This window comes from Gobius niger (assembly GCF_951799975.1).
Source record: "Gobius niger genome assembly, chromosome: 8".
NCBI lineage: Eukaryota > Metazoa > Chordata > Actinopteri > Gobiiformes > Gobiidae > Gobius > Gobius niger.
In genome coordinates this window covers 36,796,852-36,813,915 of record NC_136859.1, presented here as the reverse complement: position 1 = coordinate 36,813,915, position 17,064 = coordinate 36,796,852, and the positions used below count along the sequence as shown (strand labels likewise).

Below are 17,064 nucleotides of genomic sequence, written 5' to 3'. Positions count from 1 at the left end.
AGGTTTTCTTTTAGAACTCTGCACTCTTTGGCTTGGAACCAGCTGTAGTGATGCTTGGCGAAGCGTCTGGTTGAAAAGGTTCCAGTTTGAGCCTCTTTTACAAAACTCATGTAGGTCTTCAGCTTTTCTGACACAGATCGTCTTACCCGGTGATACCAGGTGAAACTCTCTTCAGTTTGGGTTGCTGCTACTTCAACCTCATTGTCGCACCTTTTTGCACAAACATGACACATGCACGACTTGCTGTCTGGACTGTAGACAATTTCACTCAACAGTTGAGAAATGCTAGCTGTTCAGAAAGCCTTTTTGCTGCAGCTTTTCAGTCCAGAGTTTTACGTTCTCATGTTCCAAGCATGCACACGTACTCCTGTTTGACACTTTTGGCTGTGAAACAAGAATAAGACAATCATGTAAAAATGGCCTGTAAGACTGTAAGCCTTTCGGACTTTGGACTTCGGATACTGCAGATGAAGTCCAGTCAATGGTTTAACTAACACACGCCTTTGCTCTTTCTTTTTATTTCTGTGACATTATCCTTTTTCCCTGGCAGTAACTATTCTCTTTTCTGCAGATAAAGTCCACAACTCTGTTTTCTCAGTTTGGACACATTCTTTGCACTCTGACATCTTTACATTAGCTGAAGATTTTCCTTTTATTTTTTAATTTTTCTTCTTTAATCTTTCTATGCGCTTTCTTCATTTGGCAGATTTCTTTTGTTAGATTTCACTTCTCATTCTGTGCATTGGTTTGCGCATCTTTGCTTTCTCTCTTATTCATGTCTGTATTGCTTGCTTGCTGACTGATGGGAGCTTTCACCATGTTTCCTTCTCTCTTTCTCCTCTGATAACTATAAACCATAAGTACAAGAGCACAGTGGCTCAGTGGTGAGCCTGCATGTTCTCCTCGTGTCTGCGTAGGTTAGTGGTAAAAACATGTGCAATGGGTGAATCCTCCAGCCAGGTGTTTCTGACCACCAGCCTGGCTCCACATCATGGAGATGGGCCCACACTGGCAACTCACTGCTCCTGCAGGTCGCCCAGCGACATTGAGGACGGGTCAAATGCAGAGAACTCATTTCTCTACAGAGATGAACAAAGTATAACTTATAACTTAACTCAACACTGACTGACTATGCACTTACTAAAAAATAATAAATTAGGCCAACTACAATCATCTTTTAAGTCCTTTATTATTATCTTAATATAATTCTAAAATGGAGTGATTAGCGCAGCAGCTAACTCAATGCTAACAGAGAAAAAGCACATTACAGACGCTGATTGTTTCACTGTACTTCCACCATCTACTGCGCACCTTAACCAGACTGAACATGAGGACGTGCTGATGGAGTACACTTAAAGTCAATGTTTGTAGGAGGCTCATTCTGCTCTCTGATTGGATGAGACACAGACAGATATTTATGAAATTTACACTGAAAAACACCACATACCCCAACTAGTTTTTCATCCAAAATACTGAATGTTCACATAATTTTTACCATAAAATGATCAATCAATTATTCAAAATTAATCAGTTACTATAATTGCGCCTTTCTGAACTCAGGTTGTGTCAAATCGGGCTCAATATCGAGCAGTTTAAGCGTCTCCACCGATTCTGCATCCATGCATTTAAAATAAGTTCTAACACTATTGATCAATGATCACCAACTCCATTCTCCTCCGCACAGGTCTCAAACAGCCCTGTGGGGAGGACAAGACGCCGGTCGGGGACATGGGGAAGTCATTTTTGCACAGACACAGTCAGATGTGTGCGATGGGTCCTGCAGACAAAGGAGAGATCCTGAAGATACAGAGGACACTGAAGGATGTGAGCCCAGGGGGCATCAACAAAAGCAGCGCCCTCGCCCCTGCAGCAAGAAATACAGCTTTGGTGAGCTGACACCGCGGCGCTTCATTCAGTCCAATTGTTTTCCCAGTAATGATATTACAACATTATAATGAATTAGATTACTCCATTACTGAAAAAATAATGTTTTTACCTAACGCCGTTGTTGTTCCAAACACTGATCATTGGAGAGTTTTTAACTAAAACAAACTAAATGTGTTTCAGAATGCTACATAAAAAAACTAAAATAATTTTAAATTCTAAAATCTATTTGCATCCACAGCAAATCTCTCCCACCCAAAGAGACCACAATCAGGCGACACCCTGAGGAACGCAGCTCGCTTTCAAAAGAGGAAACAATAATGAGTGGTTTGAACGGGGAGGACGACGGTGGTTGTTTGGAGACGGCAGGTCGGGACACGCAGACACCGACGCCGTGATGGAGCTGCAGGAACACGTGCTCGCTGTTATCAAAGACCGGAACATGCTCACAAACAAGAGATACCATCACTCAGGGCAGGTACACAAACTACACTAAGGATTTACATATACTAATGAGGGGCGGAGCTGGACACTTTAAAGGGCTGCTGGAGCTAAGCTATTTTTTACAGCCTGTGGTGGAGGCCTTTTTGATTCAAGTAGGAGCACCTTCACTATAGGAGGGGGAGTTTGAGGAGGCCTGGCCCTAAGGTTGACACGATAATCACTATATCGGCTTATTGTTCAATAAATGACAGATATACGATATATATTTGGGCTCAATATTTATTGCCAGTTAATATATTTGCACTTTTCCCCCATTTTTCTCATGTAATACTTCATATACCCAAAGCAAGTTGTGTTTCATTGTGTTTCATGTTCATTGTGGGATGTTATAAGATTTCCGTATTTTCAGAACAACAAGTCGCTCAGGAGTATAAGATGCAGTAAAAAAACCAACACATTGATGGTTAGCTACATGAAGCACAAACAACTAAAAAGTCTGGTATGTTAACGTCACATAAACAGTTCAGATATCTATAGCACAAAGAACAGACCAAACTCTCCAAATATCTCAATCCATTGAAATCTTCATCCTCTGTCACTTCGGAACAATTGCCTTGGCAATGACCTGGACACAGAGGCGTAACTGCACCATTGACAAGCCTCTCCCGGCAGCACGTTTTTCAAGCTCTCATTTGCGAACTCGTTCCTCTAGCTGTGGCCGTCGAGCTTTTAGCTCGTGATTAGCTTGTTTTGTTTTCTTCATTGTGGTAAGAGTAGCCTCCGCTTCTCGCCAGTTCCTCACAACTTTCTTGCAGTGCTTCTCGTGGCACTGCAGGATCACATGTTGTGAGTGTAATTGGTGTTTTGTGCTATTAGAGCCTCCAAAGTCAACAAACATGTTTGATAATTACAATGTTGCTTTGATAACGTTACAGTTATACAACTTTATGTCGCGCTTCAGCTTCGTGATCCCATCCCAGGATCTGGTCCCAGAGGCCCGGGGCAGAGCACACGGGGCAGAGCACACGGGGCAGAGCACCCGGGGCAGAGCACCCGGGGCAGAGCACCCGGGGCAGAGCACACGGGGCAGAGCACACGGGGCAGAGCACACGGGGCAGAGCACCCGGGGCAGAGCACACGGGGCAGAGCACACGGGGCAGAGCACACGGGGCAGAGCACCCGGGGCAGAGCACACGGGGCAGAGCACCCGGGGCAGAGCACACGGGGCAGAGCACCCGGGGCAGAGCACCCGGGGCAGAGCACACAGGGCAGAGCGGGAGAGCGGGTGAAACAAAACTTCTCTAAAGTTTATTCTGTGGCTTCAAACAAGTGAGAGATTATTGATTGTGGGCAAATGTCCTTATGGCTGTGCACCTTTGTAAAATCCTCTAGTGCAGTGGTTCTGCCGTGGTTTGGCTTTGGGACACACAAGACTGATATTATGATCTTTGGTTCCCAAAGTGGGGGTTGGGGGACAGTAACGTGGGGGGGGGGGGGGGGGGGGGGGGGGGGGGGGTCACAAGATGATTTTGGCATTGAATTTGAATCCAAACTAGCATTATTACACCAGATTTGAACTGTTTTTTGCACCTTATTATTATAAATGCCTGTTACATTTTACAGAAGGCGGTCCCCGAGTTGTTTGTTGACTGGTCTCCGGGGTCGCAGTCTATAAAATTTGGAAACTCCTGATCCAAACAACCCAATAACATTCATTTTGACATGCAGTTTCAAATAGAAACTATTGGGGGTATAGGCTGGTATAGGCTCAAGACCCACTGAGGTCATTCATTTTCAATTACCTCAGATTAAAAACTTAGAAAAGTTACGTAGTTTTTACTGGTGGTTTTCAGTAAAAGGTTTGAGTTTGAGAGTATTTGAGCTACATTTTGAACATAACATTCTTCTAAATACTGTCTGAAAAGTTGTTCTCTCTCTGCTCAAAATCTAAAAGTTACAAAAAAGAAGCCAAACTGTTTACTCAATAATAGCATTAACTTCTAAATACAACTTAAGTATAAAAAGTACTGATCATGTAACTGAGTAACCCTACCTCTGAATAACTACTCCCCAAACTGCTGGTAAGCTCCTAACTTCCTCTTATTGCTTTTAATGACCCACTCTCCACACAAACACCCACGTACAGTCGTCGCTGTTTGATCAGCTTGTCCTTGTGCCTTGTTATTATTGTCGGGACCTAATCTCCATCCCCTCGGCGAGCAGTGGGCAGGGGCGCGCAGACGTCTCTCCTGCATTTGCATATGTATGGTCCCCTGAGCTCCCGCAGGCCCCGGCACAAAGGAGCCGGGGCCAGGTGGTGAGCACAGTGTGATTGGAGAGGGACAGGTGCAGGCGGGCGGCTTCACCTCCGCGCCCGGGCCCTGTTACAGCGCTCTTCAACTGCCGCCGCGGCCCCCACAAAAGGACACTCCGCCGCCTTTGTGTTGCCTCTTGTGTTTGCAGAAAGCGCTCGTGGGCCCGGAGCGAGGCGTGCGGCAGGAAGTGGGCCGCTCGCACAGGGGGTTTCTCAGACTTCATTTGTTTAAAACGCACTTCACGGCATCTGGTGCGGAGCTGCTCCAGGGCAAGACCATACTCTAATTAGTCATACACCTCCAGAACTATTTCAAACAAGTCTGCGAAGTTTGTCCTTGTGCTGTTAACATAATATCTTTGTGTTCCAATACTGAGTGAATTGCCACATATGCAGGACTGGGCACTGTGTTATTTTAGCTGTCACATGTGTCAGATATGGTGTCTGTATACTAGAGCAGTGGTTCCCAAACCTTTTTGTCCCACATACCCCTTACAGTAGGGCTGCTCGATTATTGAAAAAATAATAATCACGATTATTTTTGTCATAATTGAAATCACGATTATTCAAACGATTATGTGTTGCCTTTAAAAAAAATCCATCAAAAAAATGACAAAAATCCATAAAAAAAAGACAAAAATCCATAAAAAAAAGACAAAAATCCATCAAAAAAAAGACAAAAATCCATCAAAAAAGACAAAAATCCATCAAAAAAATGACAAAAATCCAGCAAAAAAAATGACAAAAATCCATTAAAAAAAAGACAAAAATCCATAAAAAAAAAGACAAAAATCCATAAAAAAAGACAAAAATCCATTAAAAAAAAGGCAAAAATCCATAAAAAAAAGTGACAAAAATCCCAAAATTAAAAATTAGAAAAAAAATGTGGAAAAAATAACAAAAACAAAAATTGAAAAAAAAAAAATTAAAAAAAATATAATAGATTTTTTGCGATTATGCTAATTTTGTAATCGTTTACTGTTGTAATCGAAATCGTAATCGAATTTCGATTAATTGCACAGCCCTACCTTACAGCATTAATCTATACTCCAAGTACCCCTTATCTCAAGGATCCTGCCAAAATTATAACAAAGTGAGCAACTATCCATCCATTTTCTTCTACTTTATTCAGGGCCGGGTCGCAGAGGCAGATGATGCCCAGACTTCCCGATCCACACACACCTCCTCCAGCTGTTCTGGGGGGGCCCCGAGGCAACACCAGGCCAGCTCGGAGACAGAGTCCCACCAGCGTGTCCTGGGTCTGGACCTCCTCCCAATAGGACATGCCTTGAACACCTCCTGGGCGACCAGGAGGCTCCGGAACAGACGCCCCCTAGCCACCTCAGCTGCTCCCTTCAACGTGATCCTTCACGACTCTACTCCGAGCTCCTTCCGGGTAACTGAGCTCCTCACCCGATCTCGAAGGGTGCGCCCAGCCACCCTGTGAAGTAGGACTGAAACGACTGAATAATTCGAAAACAAAAAAGCCTCGAGGCCTATTCTCTGTCTCTAGGCTTCGTTTAATTCATGTCACCAAAGTCCGTTCACCTGGACTAATTTGTTTACGCACATCACTTTCTTTCTGGCAATGGATGAAAACACGGACACAGGTGGAGTGTGAAAAAGGCGTGTGGGACCATTTTATGCGCAATAGTGCAGAGTATATACTGTAAAATGGATTTAGCCTACTACCATAACTGTACTTCCAGGATGCTGCAGTTTCCTCACGTGAATGACGCAGAGCCTCTACAAGGTGAAGCATTTAGCCTGTATTATGAGTGAATAGTGACGAGGCATAAGAAACCCGTCCCCCCAGGTGTTCCTGATGTAAACTCTGCACTTTTTGTGCAACCAAAATGAGTTTCTGATCAGTTAACCCCATTGTACTTGTTATATTTACATGTAGGAAGGGTCCAGCGTATCCGCGGGGGTCAGTCAGACTGGAGCGATAGCAAGAGCTGTTACCTCTGCTCCTCCTCTCACTCTCCGGGCTCTGACTCTACAGCCTGTGTGATTCTACCGAGCTGTCTCAGTTTGTTTCTCTGCTCTTGGATCTTTATTTGGCGATATTGGCATTGTCTGCCTAAATGCGCAGCAAGGGTGGGGGCACACATGGTTCTGCTTTTTAGATGATACAAACATTTAAAAGTAATGCTTATTTTGAGTCTTTTCTTATTCCCCATAGTCTCTTGTCTCTCATTGAGAACTGAACAGACAAACATGGTTCCACTGCCTCTTCTGGATATAAAAAACAAACTGTTTGAATTGGATTATTAGTAATAGTAATATAATTTCTTTTATATAGTACTTTTATACTTATTCTTTACTCTCACATAGGTTATAGCAATGGCCGCACCCGTTTACTTGTTTTTATTATGACAGACCTAAGGAAATGGGCTGTACATCGTTTTGCCCTGGCATTCTTTTGCTCTAAGTGGAATTTTTGAAAAATTGTTTTGAATACAATTTTCAGGAATAACTGACAATTGCTTGCTCATTTTAAGAAATCATTCATATTTCACACATTATTGATATACTTGTTTACAAACACAAAAGCATAATTTTTCTGATTACTCGATTAATCGATGAGAAAATCGACAGAATACTCAATTACAGAAATATTTGATAGCTGCAGCACTAGTGAGAAGGAAACTCATTTCGGCCGCTTGTATTGGCGATCTCGTCCTTTCGGTCATTACCCAAATCTCATGACCATAGGTGAGGGTGGGAACGTAGATCGATCGGTAAATCGAGAGCTTTGCCCCGACTCAGCTCCCTCTTCACCACGACAGACCGATACAGCGACCGCATCACTGCTGACGCCGCACCGATCCGTCTGTCCATCTCACACTCCATCCGTCCCTCACTGAGAACAGCAAAGTTATAACAGATGCCTAAGAGCTGATCTTATGTTTTAAAACAGTGAGCGCCAAAACAGGCATCGCTTTAGCATCAGTATTAGGGACCAACACCCAGTATTTCTTCCTGGCTCGGCTTCGATATCCAATACCAGTATCCTACCGGTGCATGGTCCTCATTTGTTCTTGATGTAGGAAAAATCTTTGCATCAGTATTGGAACAACCCAAATTATCTTAGTAATGAAGTCTTCTACCACAGTACAACTGCTAACCCTGTGGTCCTGCAAACCTGTTCTGAAAGGCATGAGTCTTGCATAAGTTCATATTTCCGTCGTCGTTTAAATGTCAATGCTCCTGGCCGCGGGCCCGGACCGCTGTGGTCCCAATGCAGAGGCTCTGAACAGACCTTTCAGCGATCATAAAACTATGATCAAATAAAACTTCATTTCAACAATCCTGTCCCAACAAATCCATTTGAAGAAGGTCAGGGGTGAATATTTGCCTTCAGAAATATGTGTGCCAAGCCACAGCACGACAGGCCAGAGTCTTTAGAGAAGATTCAAGGGATAAGAGCTTGAAGCAAAGGCTGCAGTAATGTAGGTTGTACAATGTCATCTGCAAAAACAAACTATGTAAATGCCAATGTATTTGGCCAAATACGCATGTTTGATTACCAGAAACCCTTTAAAAAATCTGTGCACATTTAACAAGGTTCAAGGTTCAACTTTATTAATGTCCCGAAGGAAATTATTATGCAGCAGGAGTCCACACATAATAAAGCAAAAACAACAATTAAAACACAGTGAGACAACAATTGTGCTTGGGACAAAGATCATACAGTCACAGCATCATCAGTCACACAATAAGAATAAGATCAAGTAAAGGCTAATTTGCAGCAGCTTCACTGAGCAACATACGATCATTTACCTTCGCAACAGCCTCTGGAATAAAAGAGGCCCTGGCCCGACGAGTTCGAGTACAGGGCATTCTTAGCCTGCGTCCGGAGGGAGTAAGTTAAACTCCTTAAAAAGCGGATGGTCCGGACACTCCATTATCTGTTGGGCTTTACGTACAACCCTTTGGCTGTAAAGTTCATGCAGCTGAGTCTGCTGTGCACCAATGGTTTTACCTGCTACTCTGACCAACTTCATCAAACAATTTTTGTTGGTCACTGAAAGAGCTCCAAACCAAGATACAAAACAAAATGTTAAAACTGACTCAATAAAAGACTGGTAAAAGATCGTCATGAGGACATTACAAACTCTAAATGAATTCATTTTCCTTAAAAAGAAGAGTCTTTGCTGCACCTTTCTGCAGATGGCATCAGTGTTAGACTCAAAGCGCAAGTCCTTGTCAATAATAACTCTAAAAACATTTCATCAAAGAAATGAATGAGGGAACATTAGAGCTAAAAACTCACAAAATCACAAAACCCTTCTGTCACCTACAGCTACTCCACTACTTAAAGGTACACTGCGTAACATTTTGGACTATACTGTCTCCGGCATGAAAAAACATGCTCCTAATGACCAGTTCAACACAGAAAATGCTATTACTGCAGTGGGTAATCAGAGAATGGATTTGGATGAGGACCTATAACCTGTTTAAATCTCAAATTCTACTGCCTTTCGTCACATCTCCATGGAAACGAGCTGGAGACGCACCCACTCCCGGTCATATCTTAGGAGAGTTGAGCCTCATAAATGCGTGTTTGTACATTTATGAGGTATTTTTCAATTATGAAAATATCCGTCATAAAATAAATGCTTGTATTTCAATTTGATTTTTTGGGGTAAAATCCTCCGCGGTGTGGCTTTAAGCAAACGTTGAATTATGGATGTATTTTCTACCAAATAAAGATACGGAGACGTGAAGAGAAGCAAAGTGGATCAACGGCTTATAAATTCACACTCCACTGCAAGATCTAGGTCGAGGAGGAACGTTTGGGGGAAGACTGAAATATGACATGCCTGTCGCGCTCGAAACTTGCAGGTGCTTTCTTTGTCATTTCGAATGATTCAAACTGGATTCTTGCAGGCCTGACTCGCGGTACCGCCGGCGGTGCGGGAGTTACCTGTGTGGCCTTGTCCTTCATGGACGAGGGGTAGGGTCCGTGAGGGTCCCGCGGCCACTGTCCGGTCAGGTACGGGCCCGTGATGGCGTCCAGCGAAGAGGTCCTCCTGATGACACTGCAGCTCCTCAACGGCAACTTAGACCTTTCTGCAACAGCCAGTAAGCACACAGACATTTAGGTTTTCCATCGGCTTCACATCATAGTCTTTATTTTGAATTTAAAGATTGAATTGCTAATATTGAACAGTGAGGAACAGAATAGAGTGGATATTATGGAACTGCCCTGTAGAGTTACGACAGCTCTTGGCAAATCTACTTTGGCTACACACTTTATCAACTACTATATCAACGAACAGTCGATACAGTAATTATCATGACAGCCCTACATTCACTCCACCCATTATCCACTCACTAACACACTCTCACTCATCCTGTTGTGCATGTTTTTAGTCTCTGATGTCTTTACAAATGCCTGCTTAGTGCATCAAAATGGCGTTAAGCGGCTCTGATTTTAAATTACATTTTATTGCCCAAATACTATAATTAAACGGCACAAATGTAGGGAAAAAAATCAGAGCATAAATAATTTGTTAAGATTTGCAAACATCAAACAGAGGACGAGAAATGGACAAAACAGGAAACTTTTGACCAAAAAACTGTGCTCAATTTCAGCCAAAACTGCAGCTGAAGAAGAAGAAGAAGTTTTAGACCTTCACCTTGTCCAGTAAAACATGTTGAGCAATGTCCTAATTTCCCAGTACATTTAGATTTGATGCCAGTTTGCATCAAATGTAATGCTTTTTAATGGCAATTAAAGGCCTTGATTTTGACTAAATTCATTTAATGACTTTTAATGCCCCGCGGAAACCCTGACATGCAAACTACACAGAAAGGCCCCGCCCAGGCCGGGGATCGAACCCAGGACCTTCTTATTGTGAAGCAATTCATATTTATGTAGTATATTTTTAGAAGTTATTTTAAAATCTCACCATCACCATCATCTCGATGATGATGAAGAGGCTAAAGCAAAGGTCCACAAACATAAATATATGTAACTTTATGTGAAAGACACACAATCTTGAAATGAAATGAAATGTATAAATGGGTGGGGTTTGCAAAAGTATCTGTACCCCTTTCCTTTCAGTGCAAACAATTTCCTTCAGAAGTTTAATGAAGATTTCTGAAATCTTCTGTGTGCAATCCACATACATAGACATACATATTAATAGACTGTCAATCCTCGCTCCTCCCCGTTTACCACAACGACCACGTTCGAGGGGGAAATCATGGCGGATTTACAGACTCCTCCTCCCCAGCTCTGCAGTAGCATGTTCCTAAAAAGGGCGTAAGGGCGGGATCTTCACTGGCCCTTGCGTGACGTGTAGTTCAGTCATAGCCACGCAGCTCCGATGCTAACAGTCCGGCCCTCATTAGCATACGGGATTTCTATATGGAGGCACTACAGCAATGGCGGCCCCGAGCGTCGTCATGAATCTCTACTACAAGCGGCCATTGGTGTAATCTAATGTCAGTTCAAATACAGCTGCTCTGTGATGGGGGTGATGAGGTCTGTTAAGAGACTATCTGGGGAGCAGAAGCATCATGAAGTCCAAGCTTTAAACATCTCTCCAAGTACAGTTAAAAACACCATCCAGGAATGGAAAGAGTCTGACATCACTGCAAACCTACTAAGACCCGGCCGTCCTCCTAAACGTACTGACCGAACAAGGCCAGCACTGACCAGAGCTGTTACCAAGAAGCCTATGATGACCGTGGATGAACTGCAGAGAATGGCTAGAACAAGCCATTTTTACAAGAAAATCAGAAGATATGCCAGAAGCCACATGGGGGATCCAGCAAACATGTGGAGAAGGTGAGACCAAAATGGAGCTTTTTGGCCTAAATGCAAAACACTACATTTGGCGTTAAAGTAAGACCGCACATCACCCTGAAAACACCATCCCCACTGTCAAACATGGTGGTGGCAGCAGGGAAGATGGTTCGAGTTGATGGGAAGATAGATGTGGCCGAATACAGGGCAAGTCTGCAAAGGACTTGAAACTGGGGCGGAGGTTCACCTTCCAGCAACTCAACTACTCCATCTAATCTAACTGAGCTGTTTTGCTCAAGAATGGGCCAAAATTCCAGTCTCAGGAAGTGCAGGACTGATAGACACATACCCCAGCACACTTACACCTGTAACTGCAGCTAAAGGCAGTTCCACAAAGTATTAACTCAGGGGTATGGATACTGCAGATGTCACAAGTACACATGCTCTGTCCACTGTAAGATCTTAAGACTGAACCACTCAACCATGCATGACTGGAGAGGTAAAAAAAAAAGAAGAAGCAGCTAAAAATAGAGTGTTTTCCCAGTTATGAGGCATTTAAGCCTCCGACCCAAGTCTAAACAGAAGAAAGCGAGGCATGAGGAAGCGTGTGTGTGACGTGGAGAGGGCAGTGAGAGCAGACGTTAAAGACACACCACCCACAGCAGGAGTCATAAACAAGAAACACAATGGACACGAGCCGAAGCAGTGAGCACTCTGCATTCCTGCTCCGACACGCACCGACGACACACAACACACAAGGGCTACACAAGAACACGCACAGCTTTGGACCCGACTTGGCCTTTGTCCATTTTCACTTAAAACATGTGCCCTTTTCACAAAATCGACTACACATGGAGCACAGCGCATCAAGGCTCGCGCTGCTTCTGTGCTCTCATATACTTTACATCTGGATCAATGCACCCATGACCAAGACTCTCAGCAGAGGTCCGTAACACTGCAAAATGAGTAAATGAGAAATTATAAAAGTTAACAGATTCTTCCCCTCCTGATTGGACCTGGAAGCTCCTCCTTGGTCCCTGTTCACGTAATCCAGCCAGACTGACCAGTTGCAAAGATTTAAAGCAAGACATTTTTTTCATGTTACGCTCTGCTGGTTAGAAAATGCCACATTGATGATGATGATGATGCATTAGTCTTATATAGCACTTTTCCAGACACTCAAGGCCGATTTACAATTGAATACATTATTCATTCCCACCATACTCGGTGGTGGTAAGCTACATATGTAGCCACAGCTGCTTCATCTAAAAACACCTAAAAACCAAACATTATGGAGCTTCACCTCCTGATTTTCATGCGACCTCCCCGTAAGCACCTCCCCCCCCCCCCGGGCCTTCTGTGCCGCAGTCTCAATAAAGAGAAAAGACAACAAAAAAGTAGTAGCCCGTGTGGCTGTAGTGAAGCTGTGGTGAGAGTTTTGAGCTTGGCAAGAGAAATGTTTTATGAAACAACATAACACGGTAAACAGCTCCATAGTGCTCTCTTTATACTTTGAACTTAAAGGAACAGGCCATCGTTTTTCCATACAGAGATATGTTCTTACCTGAGCTTAGACGAGTTGATACGTACCTGTCTGGTCTTTGCGCGTGCCCTCAGTCACACAAAATGACTAAAGATGTTGTTAGCATTTGGCCTCTCCCAGTATGTTCCTATAGCTCCAAACGGGGTGAAGTCAGAAGCGACCAAGCTCTTCCACGGGCACAAAGACCAGACAGGTACGGATCAACTCGTCTCAGCTCAGGTAAGAACATATCTCACTATGGAAGAACAGTGGCCTGTTCCTTTATTGGTTCTTAAACTGTGACATACTTAAGGGCTTGGATAGTTCTAGCCTGGTCAGCCAGCCTCTACCGCTTTCTGTTTTCTCTTTAAAAAAAAAAAAAGAGTATTTACTCGCAGCCAATCATTACCCACTGTGTTTTATATCACTCCACTCACAGATGCAAGTGTGTATCTTGTCACTTAAATGCAGAATAGTCTCAAATCGCGCATCATTCAGAACAAACTTTAAAACTTCTCCCACCTGTAATTACAAAGTGCTTTGTAGTTCGCCTGCTGCTGTAAGGTAGGACTTCACTGATCTCACAATGGGGAAATTCACTTGTTACAACAGCTCTCAAGAACACTCAGTCAGGAAAAAATGTGCAATCATGAACGAGGTCATGTGCAAACAAATTTTGCACCTGTGATTTAAGTCCCAGACATTCCCGCTTTTGATTGAGAAATGGTGGTAGAGAAGACGGGCAAAGGTGAACAAGCCCTGGGAAAGAGCCTGAGAAGCTTTTCAACACTCCAAGACCAACGTGAGTTCATTACAACACAGCTTTAGAAGATGCAGTTGACAGGTAACTCATTGTAAGAGCGCCATCATGGGCTTCTAATTATTTATGATTTCTATTACATTTCACGAGAAAATGCCGGTGATAAGCATTAATCATAAATTTAGACCAGTGAAGTGGCAATTTCATGAAGACAAGTTGAAAAAAAGAAGTCGACATTCAATCAGAGAGCTGTAAGAGGAGAGACTTCCATACTCGAAGGACAGAACTGGGACTCTGGGACTGGGACCACAGTTATGAAATGTTCATCTTTTCTTCCAACAAGGAAATGAAATAAGATTATTATTTTTTCTTCTGTTTTGACATTTTTTGTTTGTCAAAACAGAAGAAACTAACTACATTTTACAGCAAAATCTAGTGTTAACTTTATGTTCTGGCAAAAGAGGCATCAGATCCCATAAATGGCATAGCTTTAAACCTTAAGGGCAGGTAATGTAACATTGCCATGCTTAAGATATATATATTTTCACGTATAGGGTTACAACGGTGCCGCTTTCATTTCCCCCCGTGGCGCAGGCTGAGTACGACTGGTAAAATTGCTTATTTCCTGTGAACCTCGCCTGAAAAGCACAGACTAAACCATCTCTAAAGGCTCCTCTCTTTGTATGTGGAAAACACACCGGGCCCCTCAGGCATTTTAACTGGGGCTGGGCAGTTTGGGATAAATATCTACCAAATAAATATCTGCCATTTTTCTGTTGAGTCCTGTGACACAGTGCACAGGAGCTCACCACTTTGATAAAAAAAAAACGGCAACAAAAAAACAAAAATATGCAGCTAAATGAAGTGCAGTACATATACTGCACTTGCACTAACGGTGCGTTTCCAAGGGCAGGCCCTACTCAGCCCAGTGCCTGATCGACCCTGTTGTTAGGCGAGCATCTCTACTGCCGGCCAGAGCCAATCAGGCATATGTTTTGGGACCAACCTTGAGCCGTGGCTAAACTCCACTGAGCTAATACTAAGGTGACATGAACAGACTGCTGGCCTCTGATTGGACAGACGAGAGAGGACCGCCCGCCCTCACTAAAACAGCCCGGTCATGCGAATATTTTAACACAAATAACAATAACATCATACCACCGATGATAGTATTTAGCACAACTTTAGCTGCTGTGAGCATTACATTAGCATTCTCTTCAGAGTTAGTCTTTTTTGATGGATTCTTTCCTCTAGTATTTGCCTTGGCACCTCTGAATAATTCCATAAACCTCCAAAGGGCAGCATTTGTCCACGTTGTCCTCATCGCGGCTCAAAACGTTTTCATTGCCGTTCTGTTATTCCTTCAGCAATGTGTATTCCAGCGCCCACAACCACCGCGGCCCCTTTGCTATGGAAACGCTACATGTTGAAAACCGTATGGTGTAATGCACAGAGGCCAGACAGGGCTGGGGAGATGTGTACTATGTGGAAACGAATAGTAGTAGTCGAAAACCTAGAAGTGCTAGCTGGCTAGTTGTTGTTAGCATTACCGTGTTAGCTAGGGAGGAGTTAGGACCCTAACTAACAACTAAAACTTAACTAGCTTCCTCAGTTACAGTTTGAAAACAGGGCTTTTCAATAATTGCTAATGGAAAACTGCTATGCTATACATGCGCAAACACTGGAAAAAGGGCGCATTTGGTCCAAAAACGTTCAAGTATTTCACAGCATTTTCAGCCACTTTAAATCCCACAGCAGCAGGTGCATCAATATAATCCTCACTGTGACAGACACCTGCCATTTCAGTCCTGTTGGCGTCTAAAGGCCCTCCCAGTTCTATTGCTTTACTTTGAAGGACAGAGTCACACTCTCATTTCTGCCTAAATCGGTCACTAAGTGTGGTCTGATCTTCATCAAAATCACAAGAATGATTAAACAGTGTCTGCTTAAACTAATACCACACATATTTTTATTGGCTATTACATGTAAACATTCACAGGAGAGCATCCATGCACGAGCTCTTTCTCAAACCAAAGTTGAATATTTTGGGAGGAACACACAACGTCATGTGTGGAGTAAAAATGGAACAGCACATCATCATCGCTACCCTCCCCTCACTGTGAAGTCTGGAGCAGCAGAATCATGGTGTGGGGCTGTTTTGATGCCTCAGGGCCTGAACAACGCGCTTTCACACAGGTCTAGATATTTTGCAGAAAAAACAGAGAAATTCATAACGTGGAATGTAGAGTCATCCCTTGAATTAAATATCTGCTGATCCTTCTTTTGCAGCAATAACTGCTTTTCTGTAGCTGCAGATTAGACGCTCAAAACGATCAGGATGAATCTTGGATCATTCCTCTTTACAAAACTGCTGCAGTTCAGTGAGATTCAGGCGGTGTACTTACTTATTCCACACTCTCCTGCAAATGTTTACGTGTTATAATGCCAATAATAATATGATCAATATGATATAAAGACTCAATCCCCATTTCAGAAGTCAGGAATTGTGACCATTCTAATTCTTGCAGCTCTATTTTCCTCACCCTAAGACTGCTATGGTTCCGCCAAAATCAGTCCAGGAAAATTCCGGATTGTGTTCATTTTCCAGAGTCTTTCTTCCACTTTCCAGACCGCTGTAGCAGTCAGCGCTCTCGCCTCACAGCAACAACGTCCCAGGTTCAATCCCGGGACAGGCAGGTTCTTTTCGGAGTTTGTTCTCCTGGGTTTGTGTATAAACTGATTAGTGTTTATTTTTATTGACAGCCCCACTCTTTGCTTAGACCAAGACCAGCTTTTCTTCCTGGTGTCTCAGTTTCATTACATTTATATGTACAATGTGTATGTGTGCTCCTGTTTTCCCCTACCTCTCAGGCACAATGGGCTCCCTTTACCCCCACAGCTGCTGAGAAAAATAGATTCTGAAACTTAGAGGGACGGTCCAAGGAAAGGTCAAATAAAAAAGGCTAAAGACAAGAACTGGACAACAGCAGAGCACCACCTCATGACATCGACAGGTGGAGTTGGGTTTTAATATCATCAGAAGACAGATTAAAGATGAGTGAACTTCACAACATGGTTAAAAGCACATGTCTGTAGAAAATGGGAGCAATATTTCGGGTCCGGACAGTAGTTTCCTTGAGCGGGCGGTGGAAGGATAAATGGGCGGTTTATTAAACTGTAGAGCAGAAGCCAACGTAAAAACAAACATGTGGTGGAGATCAGTAAACCACAGCGAGGCGGCTTCCTGTGAGGATGCACAGGACTGCAGGACACAGCCGCAGCAGAATCTAACATTTATAGATGTGATATGGTTTTGATCCACGAGCAACGACTCCAACAGAGAACAGGCCCAGAGGAAATACACTTTACCCGAAACA

At 43.3% G+C, this 17,064-nt stretch overlaps 1 protein-coding gene across 4 annotated transcripts in view; it reads right to left on the bottom strand.

Annotated features, from left to right (window-relative positions):
• Positions 1 to 17,064, bottom strand: part of glcci1b (glucocorticoid induced 1b) — a 52,045-nt gene that overhangs the window by 24,047 nt on the left and 10,934 nt on the right. For all 4 annotated transcript variants that reach the window (XM_079562259.1, XM_079562262.1, XM_079562261.1 and 1 more), the window contains one exon: positions 9,576 to 9,721. In XM_079562259.1, coding sequence (XP_079418385.1) covers positions 9,576 to 9,721 — 146 coding nt within the window. The remainder of the gene's footprint in view (positions 1 to 9,575; positions 9,722 to 17,064) is intronic.